Here is a 20,192-nt window from a genome sequence, read left to right as displayed (position 1 = left end):
GACCGGGCGGCGGCGGCGACCTCCAAAGGTGAGGATTTGGAAAGAAATTAGAAAATTCCTCCTCCTAGGGTTTACCGTAACCTTCGTCCCCAATTCAAAAATCGATTCGATTGTGTCCGGCGTTTTACCTCCGAGGCTCGGCCGAGGTCCGATGGCGCCGGCGATGTGCGACCGCCAAGACAATGATTGTCTCTCTCGGCGCATCAACACCAGTAATGGCTGCCGTAGTTGCTGCACCTTTAAGAATTTTTTTTTTTGGGTAAAAAATGCTCCTTTAAGATCACTTGTGATATTTGTGTATCCATCACCAGCTGCTTCTTCCATCCGATTCACTTTAGAGAACAATTTGGTGGGAGCAAGAACTATTGCACCATTAGCTCCTTTGATAGCGGTTTCCACCGAGGAATAAATAGAATCTAAAGTGCTTCTCAAATTGCTTTCTCCCTTGTTTACTAACTGGTTGATGGAATCTGAGACTTTGGAAAAGATACCCTCGATACGCGCGGTTCTGCAGCAAGGAAGAAAGCTTCGACCTCGAAGCCAACCATGGCCGATTCGAAGGTCGAGATGTTGTGCGACATGCTAGGAGGATCGATAGCTTCGGATCTTCTTTTTTTTTTTTTTGGGCAAAGGCCTATTGGTGGAGAGAAATCGCTATATGTACGGGGATTTCTAAACAAGAACCACCCCTCGCTCAATTCATAGTGCGTCTTGGCAGACCGGTACATTCCGCTCGTGATCTGCTTTTTTTTCGCTAATGATCCGCCTTTTTTTCTTTTATAGCTTTAAATTATAATTCCATCTGAAGTTTTTTATCCAATCTTCTTATGATTACTCAAATGCCAGCAGAACCTTCAAAACCTTAGTAAGCTATGTTGGAGTTGGCGAATACTTCGAGGACCCTTGTTTCTCACACCGGGTACGCCCACGTGAGCTTAGGGAAACCGAAGTGTTACGTAACGACATGTGACCCCCGCGCGAGGGATGCGGGGGTTCGGGGGCACCGCCCCCGACACGGATGTCCCGCTGCCCGGTTAGTGAGCGGGAGTTCGGGGGCGGTGCCTCCTGACGGGGGTTCCGCCGACCGCTAAGCGGACGGTTGCCCCGCTCGCCGGTGAGCGGGCGGGGTTCGGGAGCGGCGCTCCCCGAAACCTCTACGAGTTTGGGCTTTTATTTAAACTGTCTCGTATGGTTGGAATTAAGAGGTTTTAGGTTTTTTAGCCCATTTTTGAGGCATATATATTTTGCTCGGTTTTATCATTGTATTAGTTGAATTAGCTGTAAACTGAAAAATATAGTGAAATTTCTTTGCATGACGTAGCCCTAATCTTGGGGTGAACCCGGGTAATCTTGTGCATCATTCCAATTTTTCTTGATTTTTTATGTGATCGTCCGATTCGATTCCGATAAATCCCTTCAAGCTATCAAATGGTTACACAACTAGCTTCAAAAGCTTCAGTGGGCAATACCAATTGGCACTTTGCCTGCAGCTAGATGTATTTGAAAACTGCCGATGGTGGCATCGAGGGAATGCCGGGTCATGTTTGCCTCCCTGACACTTATAGCACGGCTCAATGGCCAGCTGTTGCCCAACAATTGCATTTCACATACCCCGATGGATGTGGCAAGAAGAAAGAAGATTTTACATTATAAGTTTTGATAATGTACTCCTCTTACAAAGATGTTGGAAGGCCGTGATTATTGTTCTTTGTAGGTGTCTTTTGCAGCTTTATATTGAGTGTTGCGCAGTGCCCACATATTGAAGTTGTGAACTTGTATGGTGTTATATCTTTTTGTAATGCAAATATTATATTTCAGTAAATTCAATTATTTAAAGTTGAGTTGTTGATGATTATAGATGATGACTGCTTGATGATGATGGTGGTGGATCTATTGCCAATAACAGAAAGCAAGCATTCCGCAATGTTGAGCATTCTTCCGAGAGAGCATTCTCAACATACTAAATAACATTAGATAAATTTGAAATGATCCACATTGTATGATGAAAAAGAGAAACCTCCCAACACAAGAAATCTTCTCAACACTTTAGGCCTATACATACTTTAAGATGCTTCCAAAACATACCCATATATATATCAATTAACAGTAAAATAAAAAGAGTTTATTTTAGTATGTTGAGGTCCCTACATCCTCCTCTTTGCCTACGATTGAACTGCAAAATAAATCATTAGTCCAAACAAGATAAAGCACAAGCACGAAAAATTTTATGACAAAGGAAAGCACAGATGGATTTCTCCTAGAAAGATTACTGCATCTGAGTTTTTTAAGTTAACTATTGGCAAGGCCTAACCCATAACTAAATAGAACAAGCAAAATAAAAATCCATGACATACCTGTCAATAAGATTCCAACGGAGATAATGGTGATTATACCCCAAGAGCTTAATGATGGGAGACTCCAACCTTTAAACACAACAGTAAAATAGAATAGCGAATGAAGGAGATGAAAAGAGAGCCTTGAGAAGAATATCAATATTAGGCCAAAACAAGCGTTTAGCTGGATGATTACAAAATGAGAGAACAGATACCAAAAATCTAATAGGGAGAATCTTGTATTACTGTTTCTTCATTCTTATAGCTTTTTCCTACAAGTGAGAAAAGCATAAAATCAAGTTACATTTCCACATTTTCTGCTGTACATCGCAAGCTCATTAGTCGCCGTGTTGTCAAAATGTGTAGATGCATCATAATTTTGCAATATCTCTACCGGTCAGTAAACTAACTAGCAACTGCATAAAACAAAGCCAAAGCAGGACATTCAAAGCAGCCAATATCAATATATTTTACCTCACTCATCGAAATTCTGCGAGTTAAATCATGCATGCAAAGCAAAGCCTAGTTTCCAAAGAAACAAAGCACAAAAAAGGGGGCATACAGAAGTTTCTTGCTGCAGATGTCCTTTGTGTATAAAAAGAAAAGGCGGGAAGATTAGAAAATTAAGTCAAGCTCAACACAGTGGACATGCTATCATAGGAGCTCTAACGTGAATCAGATGGAAGAAGCAGCTGGTGATAGATACACAAATATCACAAGTGATCTTAAAGGAGCATTTTTTACCAAAAAAATAAAAATCTTAAAGGAACAGCAACTAAGGCAGCTATTATTGGTGTAGATGCGCTGAGACAGACAATCGTTGTGCTGGTGGCTGCACATTGGCAGCGCCATCGGACGTTGGTCTAGTCCCGGAGGTAAAACGCCCGACATAATCGAATCGATTTTTGAATTGGGGACAAAGGTTCTTTGTGAACCCTAGAAGGAGGAATTTTCTAATTTCTTTCCAAATCCTCACCTTTGGAGGTCGCCGTTGCCTCCCGGTCGCAAGCCTCCGGCGCCGTCGCCGCCTCTTCGCATGCCGCCGCCTGGTTGCACACCCCCAGCTCCCTGGATGTTGATGAGCGTGGGTCAGAGAAGAGAAGAAGAGAACGCCGAAAACCTTCCCTTGTTTCGCCTGCGATTTTTAATTTTAGAGTTTTGGGTTTATTTTATTTTAATTTTTTTGGACAAAAATAACCTTGTTCAATTGCCGGAAATAGTTCCCGATAGCCGGCCAGCGACCTTAGGTCCTTCATTGAAACAAGATTTGATACTTCATGCCCTTCTTTGAAACAAGATTCACTGTGGGCCCTTTTTTGAGAAAATGAAGCCACTTTAGGCCCTTTTTTGAACTTTTCCCTAATAAAAATTACCGTATTTGGATATTGTTTAAATGTGCTGAAAGGCAATTGTAGAAATGCGCCATCTTGATCTTCTCTCGGCCGGAGTAGATGGCCTTCGCAGCTCCACCGTGCACGCCCTGGGCTGCCATCTCTATGACCGTGTAAAGCTTCTTGATGGGCATCTTAAGAAAAAGATGAGAGGAACAAGAGCACCAGTTAGAACTCCTCTACTGTACAAACTGCGCCTTCATTTCCACGCAAGCTAAAGATGGAGAGTGAAGTTAATCGTCTTTAAGTCCCGAATCACACGACATCAAGTGACTCGACCAATTTGTGTCGGCCATCGTCGCTCCGACACAGCAAAACATAAGATGGCACAAGCTTCAGAGATCTAAAAGCTTACATTGTTTAGAGCCTCGGCAGCAGCTTGAACATCATCTTCAGCGAAAACATTTAGCTGTTCCAACACCTGAAGGGGGAACAAAAAGTAAGTAAATTATATGCGTATACATGTTAGCTCTATGGTGATGTCAAACGCTCCACATCCGCATTCAGCATTGATGCTAACTTTATGAAGAAAAAATCTCCAGCCTGCAAAATTTGCTGTCGGAAACTCGCAAGAAAAACAGAACCGAGTGACGTCGAACAAATGACCGGTTTTTTAAGGCAGATGTAATTATCCTCCGAAAAGACTGCCGCACATTTCTTTCATCTCTACTTCACGTTTTCCAGCAGAAGAGAAAATGAAGAAAAACAGCAAAATAGCATCTACAGCAGTTTACCTTCTTAGCGTCCTCTGTCTTCAATCTGGGAACATGGTGAGTGATGGAAAATTCATCGCGGACACCAATTGAATCCAAGAAATTCACTTGACTTGTCGTCCCTATCACGAGCAGCTTCCTTCCCTGAAAAAAAAGAAGAAAAGAAAGTCAGATGCATGTATAGAATGAGCTAAGCAATTCAGTAATGCAGAAAGGACACCCAGAATCAAACCTTGTATGTCAGGAACCGACTGACTAAATAGTAGAGATAAAAACAGCTAGTACAATACTATTAGAATCACAATGCACAGGGGAAACACGAATGACATAAGTTTCTTTCCCCCCGGAGAGCCTTGAGGAAAGACATGAACCAAGGTTGCACTCAGTCCATCTCTTTATACATCAGAAAAAATCTCGCTACTCCTCCATACTCAAACAGGAAGAAGAAACTGGACAATCATTCTAAGGTCAACATGGGGGAAGATAATGCCAATGAACTGAATCTTAACCTCTCGAACTCAAATTCCTGATCAGCACCTGCATCATGAGATCAATGTTGTTCTCCCTCAGCGACATGACCAGGGAATTTTTTTTTTTTCTCTCTACATTGCCGCTCATAGATTTCATTTCCTGGTGAAAGGAACTAATTCCCACTCATCCACTTTGAACCATTTTTAATTCGACAATACCGGTAACTTTGCCAGTGTTAACTTCCAGAAGAGACCAGAGAAAAGGATAATCACTCTTCACACCAGTATCAATTTATAGAAACAAGGCGAGGGGAGAAGAAACAACCTTTGGAGGTACTTGATTCAAAAGGAGTAACAAGGTCTGCAATAACGAGTTTGAAAATCGAGGCCCAATGGCGACATACTCTAGAAGCCTGCAAAGCAATTCACTCGAGTCTAAATGATCTTCTGATGCCAAGCATGATGAAGAGGTCAACTAATAGAAATAAACCAAACTTTACCTTTCAAGGTCATCAAGTATGATAATGCTCAACGGAGATTTGTACGCATCCTCGAAAACCTATCAAAGATTGGAATCCATTACAAGACCTTCCCAATCATTATGGAAAATGTACCATAACCATGCCTCAAGTTGGTTAAAAGTGGAGGGGAAACTACTAATTTCCTAATCCTCAAGCACTAATCAACCAGAAATACAGGTCACAAACCTTCACAACCTGTGCACATTTGGATCTCTCATGTTCTAGTCCAATCATAGTTGCTGCTGAGACCTTAGCATCCAAAAGAAAGTCAGAAATTGAAACATGATGCACAAAGAAGTCTGATTACTCAAAGAAAGCGCAGTTCGGAGTAGAAGATTACAATTTTAAAGTATGGAAAATTGCTGTCCATGCCAACAGTAGCTGCCAGAGCAGTTTTACCGCTGCACAACAGGCAAAATTTAGAATATTCCCAAGTGTTTGAAGACATAGGAGAAAATCCTTAGCAAAAATGAAAAGCAATGCAACAGAAAACCCCAAATACCTGCCCCTTGGACCCTCCAAGAGGCAAGTGACGAGCGCACTTCCTTTGCTCTCTTTAACTTGCTCAACCATTAGCATTGCGCTCTCATATATATCCTGATGTCGATCACCACAGTTCACCATGCCATTGCGTCTACAAAAATATTGGCACAAACAATTGAGGCAGGGACACATGCTTAATAGCTTTTGCTCTTTATCCTTAACTGGAACTTCAGAACAAAAGTTAATAACTAATAAAACTCGAATAGAAGCTCACAAACGATGTGTGCATATTGGAAAATGATGTCAGGTATATCTTACTAAATAAGAACTCAAACTGATGCCGTTTTAGCATCTTCATGAGATGGCAAAGAAGGTGCTAAAGCAACAACACCACGGGCTAAGTTTCGCAATATCCGCTTATATAATTTTTATTTCGCTGGAGCTACGGAATACAAGAACATTGAAACAAAAAGAAAAATATTTGGAGAATATCAGCATTCAATTACTCCTACCTGCATTTTTCCAAGTCATCAATGGAGGCTCCCAATGCAGGAACAACATCTCTGAGTGCACTGAGAAAATCATCCATAGTGACTTTGATACTCTCTTCATCCACGGGCTTGGTAAGATCATCGGGACTTAATTGTCTATTCAGGGCATACGATACGGCGCTTTTCACAAGGCCTTCAATTTCTGCACCACTGTAGTTCTTTGTACGAGCAGCTGCACAATCGCAAATTGCAAATAAAAATGAAAATGTGCACGATAAAGTCCCGTTCTGGTAAATGCGGCCAGTTGACTGACCAAGGTCCTCAAGACTGACATCAGGAGCAAGAAAAGAATTTTCTTTCATCTTGTTCGTGTGGGTCTGAAAGATTTGCAAGCGACCACTCTCATCGGGGAGGCTTATCTCAACTTGTACTTCCAAGCGTCCAGGCCTATAGATCCAAAAATCCATATGTCAAGAATAATTCTTTAAAGCAACAATGAAACAATCTTCCCTTAAGTTGCATGACAACTCGTGATTGCTTTTTACCATCCCAGGAGATTAAAAAGCAGCTAAAGGCTTAGATATGAAGAACCAGAAGAGTAAAAAGAGGGATCACCTCAAAAGAGCCTCATCAAGAAGATCTTTTCTGTTGGTCATTCCAATAAGCAAAACATTGTTTAGTTGCTCTACACCATCAATCTGAAAATCAGGAACTATGTTAGCGGCAATGAACGGCATCAATGAGCACAACAGAAAATATTTGCAAAAAAAATGGACCTAGTCAAATAACATCGTGCTATTAGTATGCTAAGATGCTAATACAAACCTTTGTAAGTAGCTGATTTACAATTCTGTCATTAACTCCAGCATCATTTTTTATTGATCCTCTTGACTGCAGATGTAAAATCGGGTCATTTCATATCTTATCATAGAAAGTTGACAACCAGCAATAGTCTATGAAATAATTGGACAGAACACAGCCATTTAGGAGGTACAAAGTAAAAGAGAATAATTCATGATAAAGATACGACTATTTGCAAAAAGTGCAGTTGATTCAATTGAGGACCAAAATGCATATATTGACCAGATAATCTCATACCTTGCATATAGCATCAATTTCATCAAAAATGATGACATGCAAATCACTCTCATCGCCTGAAAATTAATGAGAAGCATAAGTTACAGATACTTGCTAAGAAGAATCATAAATCCAATTCATATAACCGAATTACCGCGAGTCTTCTGATCCCGTTCAGCATCAGCAAATAAATCTCGAACACCCCTCTCAGTTTCGCCAACCCATTTGCTCATCAGTTCAGGACCATTGACTATCTGGCAGAGAATATGAAGTCAAATTGACAGGACCAACAAGATTACCACATCATAGTATAATAACAGAACCATGTATCGACAGGGAACATGGTTCTGTCATACATAATACAGGCATACATACATGTAATTTACAATGTGAGTACGTAGTTTTAGCGTGTAAGTACAAAGGTCGGTTCGCACACTTGCATCTTAGAGGTGATTCAAACATCTTCAACAAAATAAGTAAACTTTCACGTGAACGGTAATGAAGCCATGTCCAATAGGTTCAAGGTATTCAAAAAAGATGGGAGACAAATCCTAAGAAAAGGGGAAAAAATGGCAGCAATAGACTTTTAAGCCCTCTAACTTCTTTGAAACTAAATATTATTGATTAAATTCACAGATGGCCATCTTGGATTAACAGCCTTCCACGAAAATAGCATCCATAGTAATTGAGCAACCATACCTTTGGTTCTTTGCCGTTCAACATCTTCCCTATTTGACGAGCTATTAAGGTTTTGCCAGTACCGGGAGGCCCATAAAGCAGCATACCTTTCACGTGTTTGATACCAAGCCTGGAAATGACCGTGCATTAGAGTAAGAAAAACTGCACCAGAATATAACACATCATACAAATTGCAAAGCCCCAGAATTCTGGTTTCTTTACTTGCTAGTCATATGAGGAGGGAAAACCCGAGAAGCGAAAGCCCTTCGAAATATATCTGCAAACTCTGCACTCAAGCCGCCGATGCCTAGGGACAGAAGGTTAAATTCCTTCTGCCTAAATATGTTGCTACGGGCAGCTTCACTTTGATTGATGGTCTGAATAACAAGACACAACAGTCGAGACAGAATCAACAAAATTACCACATTATGGTATAATGGCCAATAAAACCGCATCAGGAAGATGTTCGCTATCGAAGATTCACACAGGTAATAAAATAGATATTCACTATTTTTCCAAGCAAAGTGCAGAGCAAGATTGAATGGCAGAAGTTTCAGCTGTGCTCCATGAGCACGACAACACCCTCACTTATAGTTCAGGTTTAGATAAATAAACAATGGAATAGATGGAGAGAGAGATTATGATGATACCATGATAGAAAATCTAACCCAAAAGCTTAAACCTAATAAATGGAGGGAGAACACATGAATATAAGTAGCATATAAGGCTGGTTGGTTTAGAGAAATAGATAATGGAATAGATGCAGAGAAAGATCTCTCTGATACCATGACAGAGAAGAAAGATCTAGGAAGAAAAGTTGTATACAGTATTGAGTCAAAAAGCCAGATAAATAAGTACAATGAAGCCTAATCTACAAGGAAACAATCTAAAATCAGAATTTTTTGTTTTGGTCAAAATCTAAAATCAGATTTAAAGGATATACTAAGCAAAATTTCATTGTACGACTTCAAATCTGGATCGCGAAATAAACGTCGCAAAAAATTAAAACCGGACGCGACGAAAACAAGAAGAATTTAAAATGAAAACCTTTTATTCCGCTAGTATTCGATGCTTCAAAGGCAATATATGTGTCATCGAGATCATTCCTATTTCAGGAGCATTTGACCCTTCTTGTCCCTCCATGGCAGCGAGATTGGCTGTGGCTGTGAAGTTATAGTTGTTTTCATGATACTCAAATGCTACATTCTCCTATTCTGACAACATGTGAGATTTTGTGATACCGCTACCAACTGTTCTAACAAAAACTTTAGCAGTGGTCTAAAAAAAAAAAATTCACACCAATAACTGCAAAAAAAAAAAAAAGGTGTTGGCACCCACGAAAATCAACCAACGGTGGTTTGTACATGTCTAGAGCATTAAATTTCTCAAGAAGATAAGAAATTCACAACTTTCAGATCCACTTAAGCTAACCTAATTTAAATTTAATTTGGGGATTTTCTTCGAATTTTACCTTATTATAAATTTCGGACAAAATTGACTATGTTCCGATCGCCCGAAAATGTTGGCCGACAAGATCAAGCTCTTATTTGAATTTGAGTTGGCCACTTCGAACTCTTATTGAAAACAAAGTCCACTCTAATCACTTTTTTGATAAAATAGCCCCTTTTTTTTTGCCATTATTTGAAAATTTCCCAATTTATATGAGGAATTACTGAACTCAATCACTTGCTACCATATATGTTTTCTTTTGTCGAACACTTGCTACTATTATTCTCTAGCTTGCTATTGAAGTCTATCCCATGAAGGTAACTTAAATTGGATCAGTGATTGATGTCTAGGTTTCATCGCAAACCTAAGGCTGCGTTTGGTCGTCAGGATTTCTGGTCATGATAAGATAAAAAATCTAGGGATTTGGCCATATCTTATCAATCATTTGGTGAACTAAGGATTTAAAGTCGGATATTCTCATATCATATCCTATCCCGCATTTTGTAGAAACTGTATATCAATATAAATGACATATATGCCCTATGTGATGCTATGAAATATTCCGATCTTATTACTATAAAAATAATGTTCTCATACACAAAAAAAAAATGAAAATGTACACATTTTATTAGATTTTCAAACCTCTTTGCAAAAAAAAAAAAATGACAATAGAAACAAATGAGACAAGAAAGTTAGCTTTTATATAACGGATAAGAGAAATCCTATCCGACCTTATCCTACCCCCTCCCCTAGGAATTTTTTATCCCGGTTATATCCCCCATTTATCCGACATTATACTATCCGGGACACCTACCAAACACGGGATATGATAAAACATATCTTATCCCGAGTTTTATACGAACAACCAAACGCAGCCTAATTGTTTTCTTCTAATTTACATAAATGAATAGCTCAAACTACGCTCAAAGATCACCGAGATAATTTTTCTTTAATCAAGGTAGATAGAAAATAAATCACGAAGTCGTCATACGATAGATTTGGTATTTAATCACGAAGTCGTCATTTCCTCACCATCAAATTAGTGAATATGTCTTATTGCACGTAGCCTATGAAGCTTGTGGATAACGGAGCAAAATAAAAAAAATAAAAAAATAAAAAACAGATAGGGACCACGAAAACCCACATTCAGAAACCTACTTTAAATTTCATTTGGGGATTTTCTTCGAGTTTTACTCAATTATAAGTTTCAGGCAAAAATTACTATGTTCTGGTCACCAGAAAATGTCAGCCAATGAGAACAAGCCTTCATTTGAATTTGAGTTGGCCACTTTGGGCTCTTATTTAAAACAAAGTTCACTACCCATTTTTTCCATAATTTGATATTTTCCGAACTCTTATGAGGAATTACTGAATTCAATCACTTGCTAATGTCTTTGTTTTCTTTTGTCGAACACTTGCTACTGTTATTCTCTAGCTTGCTATTGAAGTCTATCCCATGAAGGTAACTCATATTAGATCGGTGATCGATGTCTAGGCTTCATCGCAAACCTAATTGGTTGCTTCTAATTTACATAAACGAATAGCTCAAACCGCGCTCAAAGATCATTGAGATAATTTTTTCTTTAATTAAGGTAGATGGAAAAATAAATTAAATTTTAATATTAATCAATTAATTGAGTAGTTAAGTGATTGATTCATACGATAGATCTGGTATTTAATCACAAAATCGCTATTTAAAATGACTATGAGGGTCACGCGCACCAACGAATTAGTGAATATGTCTTATTGCACATAGCCTATGAAGCTTGCGGATAACGGAAATAAGAAAGAACAGACTACCAAAAACCCACATTCAGAACCTAACTTGAATTTCATTTGGGGATGTTCTTCGACGTTTACCCGACTATAAATTTCAGACAAAATTTACTATGTTCTAGTCGCCAGTAAATGTCAGTCTACGAGATCAAGCCCTTATTTGAATTTGAGTTGGCCACTTCGTGCTTCTTATTTAAAACAAAGTCCACTCTAAACACGTTTTTTATATTTTGTAATCATGTAATATGTTTTATCATATATTGTATTTGAAAAGTTATCATGTGATACATTTTATCCTATACCGTGTTTGATAACTTTTCATTATATTAAAAAGGGATATAGCCTAAAAAATATATATATATCCGAGGTAGAGAGTGGAATAGATCAAAATAAGATTTCTCAAAAAAGCAAACACGAGAAGGAATCGGGTTTTTTCCACAACCACCCCTCTTCTTCGAGACAGGCATCCTCTTCATTGCGCTAGGCTCCCTCTCTAGCAAAGGGCCGCCTCTTCGGTGGCAACAACCGTCAAGTGTTGTCGCCTCTCCAACGGTGTCGAGCTAAGGCCTTTGGCTACAAAACCAAATACCTCTACGACCTTGTTCTTTAATCAATTGCTTAGCGTGATACGAGATCACGTCGCTCATTCTTTAATGGCTTCAACTTTTCCAACATTTGAAATGGATCTTGACATGTTATGAAAAACTCGAAATTGATCGTTGACTTGAAAGGTAGTTCTCTTATACAACTAGCATGAGGGCATTTTCTACTTGTAAAAGATACTGAATAATTTGATTGGTTAGTACTTATTTACTCATTCAATAAAACAACGAACAAAGCCGACAGGTGAGACCCTCAAGGTTGCACCCGAATTTAGACGGCACAAACATATGCTCAACAATATCTCGCTCATGAAAAATCACCACTGAATATTTCTGAAGTACTTTGATGAACAAAGTTAATCTCAACCACACCTTGCCTCAACTTTAAATCTCTAATTCACCGTACAGTAGATAAGACATGACAAAATCTTTAAATTTCTTATCCTATAATATTCAATCTTATTATGACTAACAACAACAAAGACCAAACGCAACCAAAAGGTTTTCTTTACCCCTAAACAGATGAAGCATTCCTAGATTTACCGATATTAACTAGTAGAATGCTACACATAATTTTTTGAACGTAAAACTTTTGGCTTTTCTTTTCGAATTTTGAAAGGAAAGCAATAAGTAACCAGTAGGAGCAGACAAATTAGGTGGAAATTTCTAATTTCTATCCACTATGTCTTTTCCCTCCACTTCAGACAACTGTGACGTTGGCCAAGGCTCACCGCCATCACTAGCAGCCAAGGCAGTAATCACATACCCGATGAATTTAGTAACAGGTTGAATCGCATGAATAACATGTACCACTCAACCATGGAAACCAAAACCATCTCGACCTCTCAATGCCTGCTTAAAGAAACGGATGTCCTCTTAAAAATTTGATCCTATGTCACTTCACTAACTTTTCAGCAAGCAGGGCAGGCAAAAAACATCATACAACTAGGGCAAAGAAAAAACATTAAGCTGTAATTGTATCAGAGTCCACGCAAGGAACAGTAAACTCGGAGATCAAACACAAAACACTACCCCAAAGACCTTGAATGTAATGCCCATAATTAGAAGTAACAAGAATTCAACTCAGCGCTTCTTGGAGACACCAACAGTTTTCCCTCTACGTCCAGTAGTCTTTGTGTGCTGGCCACGAACTCGCAGGCCCCAATAGTGCCTCAAACCACGGTGGTTCCTGCATTATTGTGGCCAATGTCAACTACTGATCATGTTCCACATCCAGAAACTTCCAGAGATATGATGTCCATATTGCGAAAAAAGAAAAGTAAGTTCTGTAAAAATGAAAACCAGCAGAAACAAATGATGACATGCTAATCACTACCTTTTACAGTTGAAGTTAATGGGAAACTCTACTTACAAGAACATACCACTGTAAAGAATTGGGATGCAGAAGGAAAAAGACCATTGGACAATACTATTTGTAACCATGGGACAGCAATGAAATCAATCCTACAGCGACATGATAAGCAAATTCCGGTCACCTGATCTTCTTCAACCTCTCCAAATCATCCCTCAGCTTCATGTCCAATGCATTTGAGACAACCTGAGAGTATTTTCCATCCTTGTAATCCTTCTTTCTGTTCAAAAACCAGTCTGGAATCTTAAATTGGCGTGGGTTGGCAACAATGACCATGAGGTTGTCTAGCTCAGCAGCAGTCAATTCACCAGCCCTGGTAGGAAAAAAATTGTAGCATTAACAATTTGCAATTATCTTGAACCGAATTTAAAACCAAATCATACAAGGGACAACTCACATTCATAGAGAATATTAAATGCACTGTAATAAAATAAAACAAGGAAAAAGGAACTTCAACAGAAAGGACATGGGGTGCCGCCGATAGATAACAGGTAGAGATTTTCCTAAGCCATCCCGTGAACACCTACACAACCCCGAAGTAGAGAATTTAAAGTCCCCAAGTCATTTATAGATTTGAACCAAGTAAAAGCACAAAGTAAGAAATGAAGATTCCACCAATCCAAGTGCCTATCATTGTTACTGATTGAACCCATGAAAATGACAGAGGCAAATGCTTCGCTAGATAATGGACCGCCTCATAAAACCATGGGAATCATCGAGTCACAACTATGACTATGCAGATCTTTCGAATGGCAGGACTCAACAGAAGATTAGACTAAACACCAGTTGACTTCTCCAATATCAGAAGCAAATCAGACCCAACAAAAGGTTAAACTCATCGTTTGCGCTCTTATGCAATCCCATACGTCAGCTCGGCTAAAAAACAATAAACGAAGATGGCTTTTCCCAAATCCTACTCAGATTACAAGACAAAATACGCGATATCTACATGTTCCTCAGATCATCCATACAATTTGCAGATTGCAGATGCCACAAAAATTACAGCCAATTCGCATCCAACAGTACCTAGGTATTTCGACCCATAGTGGCAAATATTTAAAATTCACAGAATTTCTGCAACTATCGCAATCGCATGTATACCGCATCCATTTTGCTAAAGAGAAATACGACGCACACAGCACATGGAATGCTGCATCACCGCACTACTCCGCGACCAGAATCAAATGAAACACAACGACCGCTCGGGGAGCGGAAGACATAAGGAGCCGAACCTCTTGTTCATGTCGACGTCGGCCTTCTTGCAGACGATGTTGGCGAAACGGCGGCCAATACCCTTAATGGAGGTGAGAGCGAACATGATCTTCTGCTTCCCATCGACGTTGGTGTTCAGCACACGCAGAATGTGCTGGAAATCCTCGTTCGCCACAAGCGACTGCCCAATTCCACTCTCCAATCAGTCAATCGAGGAAACAATCGCTTATGACCATCAAAATGATCGATCGGAACGAAAGCCGAAACTCGAATCGAGCGAATCGAGCCGAGCAAACAGTAGCTTACCATCGTAGTCGCGCTAGCTAGCGAGCGAGCGAGAGGAAGAGAGAGGAGAGCGAGGAGTCCTGCACAAATAGACGGCTGAAGGTAGGGGGGAGCAAGGCTAGGGTTTTTCGTGCGGTATTTATAGTGGATGTCTAGCTCCGATGGTTTTCCTTCGTCTTCTTTTTTCCCTTGTTCGGTGAACAAAAATTTACGCAGTGTCTCAAATAATTTATTAGGAGGAACCAGAACATCCCTCATTTTTTGGAAATGTTAATGAAAAACAAAATCTGATTAGAGTGAAACTCCATCGTTTAACTACATTAGTGTTCATAATCTCTCTTTTCTTTGGACAATGTCGTTATATATGGACACCGGTTCGTCTTTTATTGCGAAAAAATCCGCAGCGATATATTGTAAATAAGAAATTACTTGTGAAATTTTAACTTTAGAAAGAAAATAGTGATTTTATAACGTATTTCGGTCACCCAATCAAAAGCTAAAATAATGTCTCCTTAATCTTAGGACTCATAATAAATTCTTTAAACAATTGAACCCCTCATGTGTTATAGTAAAATAAAGGAAGAATTATGAATTTGGTCCTAAACTTGTTTTAGCCTTAAATTTTTTAGTTTGCCAATATAGCCATAAACCTTTACGGAAAATTCCAATGTAGTCTTTTCAGCTTGTGGGCACTAGAAACCATTGAGTAGGAGCATACTTAGGATGTTGTTTCGAGTAAAATTGTTCATGTCAGCATGTTCGGTAGAATGGCTCCTTCTAATTACGTAACTCAACGGTTCAAACTACACTAAAAGGTCATTGAGATAATTTTCTCTTTACTTAAGGTAGATAGATTAAAAAAAAATAACATCCTAATATTAATTGAATGATCGAGTAGTAAAGTGCTTGATTCCTATGACATATTCGGTATTTAATCGGGAACGACTATAGCCCTATCTTGTTGACCATATTCCCAGAACCAGTATAGCGTAAGAGGGAACTTTCTGGATGGAGGATGAAGAATATGAAACATCTTCTATGATCAGGTTTCTCAATTTTACATTTCCTAAGCCAATGATCTTTCCTTTTCGTTTTCATCCGAAAGTGACATTTTTACCGTCCACCTGTCTAAGATTTATGAACATGCTTCTTTCTGGTGTCATGTAGTGTGAACATCCTTTCCAAGTACCACTTGTTCTTCTTTAGTATCACTTACAATAAAAAAGATGTTCATGTTTTCTTTGGTATCTACACACACTTAAGTCCTTTTGTGTTAGTTTTTGGTCTCCTATCATATCTCCAATAATTCTTTTTGGGCTTTATTTGCTCGAATGGGCATGTTTGCTTGTTATGGCCAGGTTCATTGCAAATAGAGCAACTAAATTGCTTGCCAATAGATCTAGTGAATTGTCGTGCAATGTGATCTTTGTAAAACTGAAGAGACGATGCTTATTTCAGCCGCATTTTGACATTAGGAAAGGGATTCTTCTCTTCATGTTTCCTTTCATGCCAAAGTCCGGACTTGTCGCAAAGAGAAACTTGAATGTAAAGAATGTCCTGCAAGGTTTTTGAACTAAAGAAAAAGTTATGCTGATTTTTGAAGTATCTTCTTTTAAAGATTTGCTTTCTTCGTGCTGAAAATCGCGTTCATTTTGAGAGTCAACCAAATCTTTATGCAGTTTCTCAAGTTCATCTTTTCTAGAAAGATTTTGTTCAATGAGTTTTGAAACTTCCTTTTTCAATTCCGAAAGTCTTTTTTAGGCCTTTTTGTGCTCCAAAAATATTTCTTTTAGAAACTCTTGCATTTTTTCATATGAAAGCTCAGAGTCATTTACTTCTTCTTCATCTTTTCTTTCAGACTTAGTCATGAGGCAAAGATTTGCCTCATCATCATCACTTGACTCGCTTTTGGCGTCACTCCATGTTTCAACTTTGGGTGCTCATTTCTTCTTTTCAAATCTTCCTCCTCTTTTCTTCGGGAGTGGATATTTTAGTTTGATATGTCCTGATTTCTTGCATTCAAAACAGACAATGTCCTTACCTTCGCTTTCTTCCTTTCCTTTGAAAGGTTTCTTTTCTTCCGAGAATCTTTGATTCTTTTAGCTTCTGAAATTTCCGTCTTTTTTCATAAGAGTCTTAAATCTTTTGGTGAACAAGGCCATCTCAATGTTGTCGTCTTCTTCAGCAGATGTTTCACCTCCTGCATTTTCATCGTCGGCATTAAAAGCAATAATCATTTTACCTTTGGCAAGATTTTGCTTTTTCATGCCTTTAGCTTCATATGACATCAACATGCATATGAGTTCATCCATGGTGATGAGTTGGATTCTCATAATTTCTTGGACTGATGTCTTCGCCATCAATCATGCATCGGGAAGTGCTCTAAGTAACTTTTTCGCTTTTTCAAAGTCTATGAAGATCTTTTCTTGATTGGCCAAACCGTTCACTATCTCAATGAATCTCGTGTACATTTCTCGTAATGTTTCATCTGAACTCATCATGAACATTTTGTATTTTCCAAGCAGCATGTTCATTTTGATCTCCTTTACTCTATTCGTGCTTTGATAGACTAGCTAGAGTCGATCCCATATTTCCTTAATTGGGACACAAGAAAAGATTCTATTGTATTCATATGGAGATAAATCACAGTAAAGAAGATGTCTAGCTTTAGAATTGAGAGCATCTCTTTTTCGAGTCAATTCAAAACAAGTAGCAGTAACGGCATCCGGATCACAGGCTTGTTCTCTAGCGACAGCATTAGCAGCAGGAGCAGCTGGAGCGGCTTGAACTTCCACACCATTTTTAATAACATCCCACATCTCCCGATCACAGGCATCAAGATAAGCAAACATCATGTTCTTCCAGTAGTTGTAGTTGCTTCCATCAAAGTATGGAGGCTTGTTAGGTGCTGCGAATTCATTGCTCAAGAAACCATCAAAGTCAGCCATAATAATGATCCTTATGCTCTGAAGAAATACGCTTCAAATAACAAGCAACATAACTCTGATACCAATTGTTGAGACCGATAATGCAACCTGAGGGGGGGTAAATAAACTGTTTTGAAACTTTTTTAGATTTTGCGAAAAACCAAAGGTGATATCAAAAGATCGGGTGAGCAAATGTCTAGCTAAACAAGATCTGGGTGTGTGCAAGTAGAGATATGATATGGAAAAGATTGGTACACTAGATATATAGTGGTTCGGCTTATTTACCAAGCCTATGTCCACTCCACACAACTAACGGCTATAACACGGGTTGGAATGCACTAGTAAACCGCTTCACAAATTATAAATAGTACGTGAGCTAATCTTTCACACAATCTTGACATAGCCTCATTACTCGGTGATGAACACTTGTTTCTGCACAATTACAAGGCAACAACAGATCACAAGATCTTTTAGACATGATTTTTAACTAGAACAGATTATAGAGCAATACTTGGATATTCAATCGGTTAGGATTCTCTCTCCTTTGGCCTTCTCGACCTCCTCCTTTTATAAGCCTCAGCAAAATAATCGTTGGAGCATCTCCGGAGGGGTAAAAGAGCCGTTGGAGTTTGATGGGACAACTTGTCTTTGTGCTGGGGCTGTTTACCCTTCGTCAAATTGGACTTTCCTAATATAGATGTTGACCTGCTGTTTTGTGCTGATAGTTTTAGCTTTTATCTAACACAGTGAACAAATCCCGAGAAGACAAAAATCTTCCCATTAGCCATTTCTATCAAGCGTGGACAACTTCAGCCGATCTTTTCGAAACATTAGCATGTATGGACTTTATACTTCTCGTTTGACCTGATCTTTTAAGCTTCGATATCACATATTCGGTGACCAGATTTTTTTGAGGTCGATTTTTATCCAATGACCCATAAACAACAAATATCCGCACACCAAATGTAAATAAAATACTAAAGGATAGTTTGGAAATCATCAAAATAATTTACAATATGTTTCTCTAATAATCCATTCCTTTAGAAGTGCCCTCAGTAGCTTGCTCACTTTTTCAGCATTTGTAAACATCTTTTTTTGACTTGCTAGACTATTCACTATTTCATTGAATCTCATGTACATTTCTTTTACTACCTCATCTAACTTCATTACAAGCATTTCGTAGTTGCCGAGCAGGACGTTCATCTTTGTTTTCTTTACTCAATCGATGCATTCATAGATCATTTGAAGGAAATTCCATATTTGTTTAGCTAAAACACAAGATGAATTATGGTTATACTTAAATGGAGACAAAACGCACTAGAGAAGATGTCTAGCTTTAGAATCTAAAGAATCTCTTTTTCGAGTTTCTTCAAGGTAAGCAGCTACATTAATAACTAGATTGGCATTTTCAGTGGTTGGTTGTCTAGCAGCATCTTGGTTTGCAATAACGGTAGGAGCAACTAGAACTTCTACGCTATTTTGGACTACGTCTCATATTACTTGAGCCGCTTCAATGTAAGCGAACATCCTATTCTTCCAATAGCCATGGTTGTTTCCGTCGAATAATGGAGGCTTGTTAGGTGCTGAAGATTCATTGCTAAAAAAATCTCCAAAATCAACCATAATAAAGGATCTTCATGCTCTGGAGAAAAACACTTCAAATAACAAGCAACAGAGCTCTGATGTCAATTGTTGAGGCTAACAATGCAATCTAGAGGGGGTGAAATTGTTTTGGAACTTTTTAAGTTTGTGCAGAAAGCGAAAGATGATATGAAAAAGATCGGGTGAACAAATGTTTTCCAGGAGTGTGCAATGCAAAGTAAAGATAGAGTGAAAGATAAGGACACATGATATATAATGATTTTGTTTATATATCAAGCATATGTCCACTCTACACAACTAACATCCATAATATGGGTTGGAATACACTAGTAAACTGCCTCACAAGTTAAAAGCAGTAGTAACATGGGTTGATAGGACATCTTGTCACCAAATTAGAGTTGCCCATACAGCTGCTCTTTTGAGACTGTTCTAGCTTTTGAAAAATAGATACATAGCTTCTATTCCATGCTAATAGCTTTAGCTAGATTCTGATAGGAGCAAGGAACAATTACCGATAGAGGCAAGAGTCATCCATTTGTGCTTTCCCATTTGGCAACAACTATTTTAGCGTTTCTTTCACAAGTAACAGCTCATTTGGACTTTAAACAACTTCGCACACCTAAATTTTCAATCTCCGATATCAACTATGAGTGACCAAACTTTTGTGGTCCTCAGCCAATATTTTCATGAGAACGCTTCGGACTTCACATGATTTTTACCCGATGGTCATCACATGAATCTCAGCCATGGATAAAACATCTGAACACCAACGTTAAAATAAAAAGCTAAGGATAGTTTGGATATTATGAA

At 38.7% G+C, this 20,192-nt stretch overlaps 2 protein-coding genes across 2 annotated transcripts; both read right to left on the bottom strand.

The window, feature by feature from the left end:
- Positions 1 to 3,696: 3,696 nt before the first annotated feature.
- LOC115750382 (vesicle-fusing ATPase-like) lies at positions 3,697 to 8,663 on the bottom strand. The gene is made up of 16 exons (XM_030687697.2): positions 8,380 to 8,663; positions 8,179 to 8,287; positions 7,634 to 7,733; positions 7,501 to 7,556; positions 7,228 to 7,293; positions 7,018 to 7,100; positions 6,716 to 6,849; positions 6,424 to 6,634; positions 5,931 to 6,062; positions 5,769 to 5,829; positions 5,615 to 5,677; positions 5,408 to 5,466; positions 5,233 to 5,320; positions 4,459 to 4,581; positions 4,080 to 4,145; positions 3,697 to 3,858 (listed from the first exon to the last, which is right to left on the bottom strand). Exons 1-16 carry the CDS (start codon positions 8,610 to 8,612, stop codon positions 3,703 to 3,705), a joined length of 1,740 nt encoding a protein of 579 aa, XP_030543557.1. The 5' UTR covers positions 8,613 to 8,663; the 3' UTR covers positions 3,697 to 3,702.
- Positions 8,664 to 12,840: 4,177 nt separating this feature from the next.
- On the bottom strand, positions 12,841 to 15,007 carry LOC115750419 (40S ribosomal protein S18). Its single transcript, XM_030687759.2, has 4 exons — positions 14,875 to 15,007; positions 14,589 to 14,749; positions 13,481 to 13,669; positions 12,841 to 13,173 (listed from the first exon to the last, which is right to left on the bottom strand). Exons 1-4 carry the CDS (start codon positions 14,875 to 14,877, stop codon positions 13,068 to 13,070), a joined length of 459 nt encoding a protein of 152 aa, XP_030543619.1. The 5' UTR covers positions 14,878 to 15,007; the 3' UTR covers positions 12,841 to 13,067.
- Between the last annotated feature and the right edge of the window lie 5,185 nt (positions 15,008 to 20,192).

Source organism: Rhodamnia argentea, chromosome 3, assembly GCF_020921035.1.
Source record: "Rhodamnia argentea isolate NSW1041297 chromosome 3, ASM2092103v1, whole genome shotgun sequence".
In the NCBI taxonomy this organism is placed as follows: domain Eukaryota; kingdom Viridiplantae; phylum Streptophyta; class Magnoliopsida; order Myrtales; family Myrtaceae; genus Rhodamnia; species Rhodamnia argentea.
The sequence above is the reverse complement of the archived record's forward strand: the minus strand, read 5'-3'. Positions and strand labels throughout refer to the sequence as shown.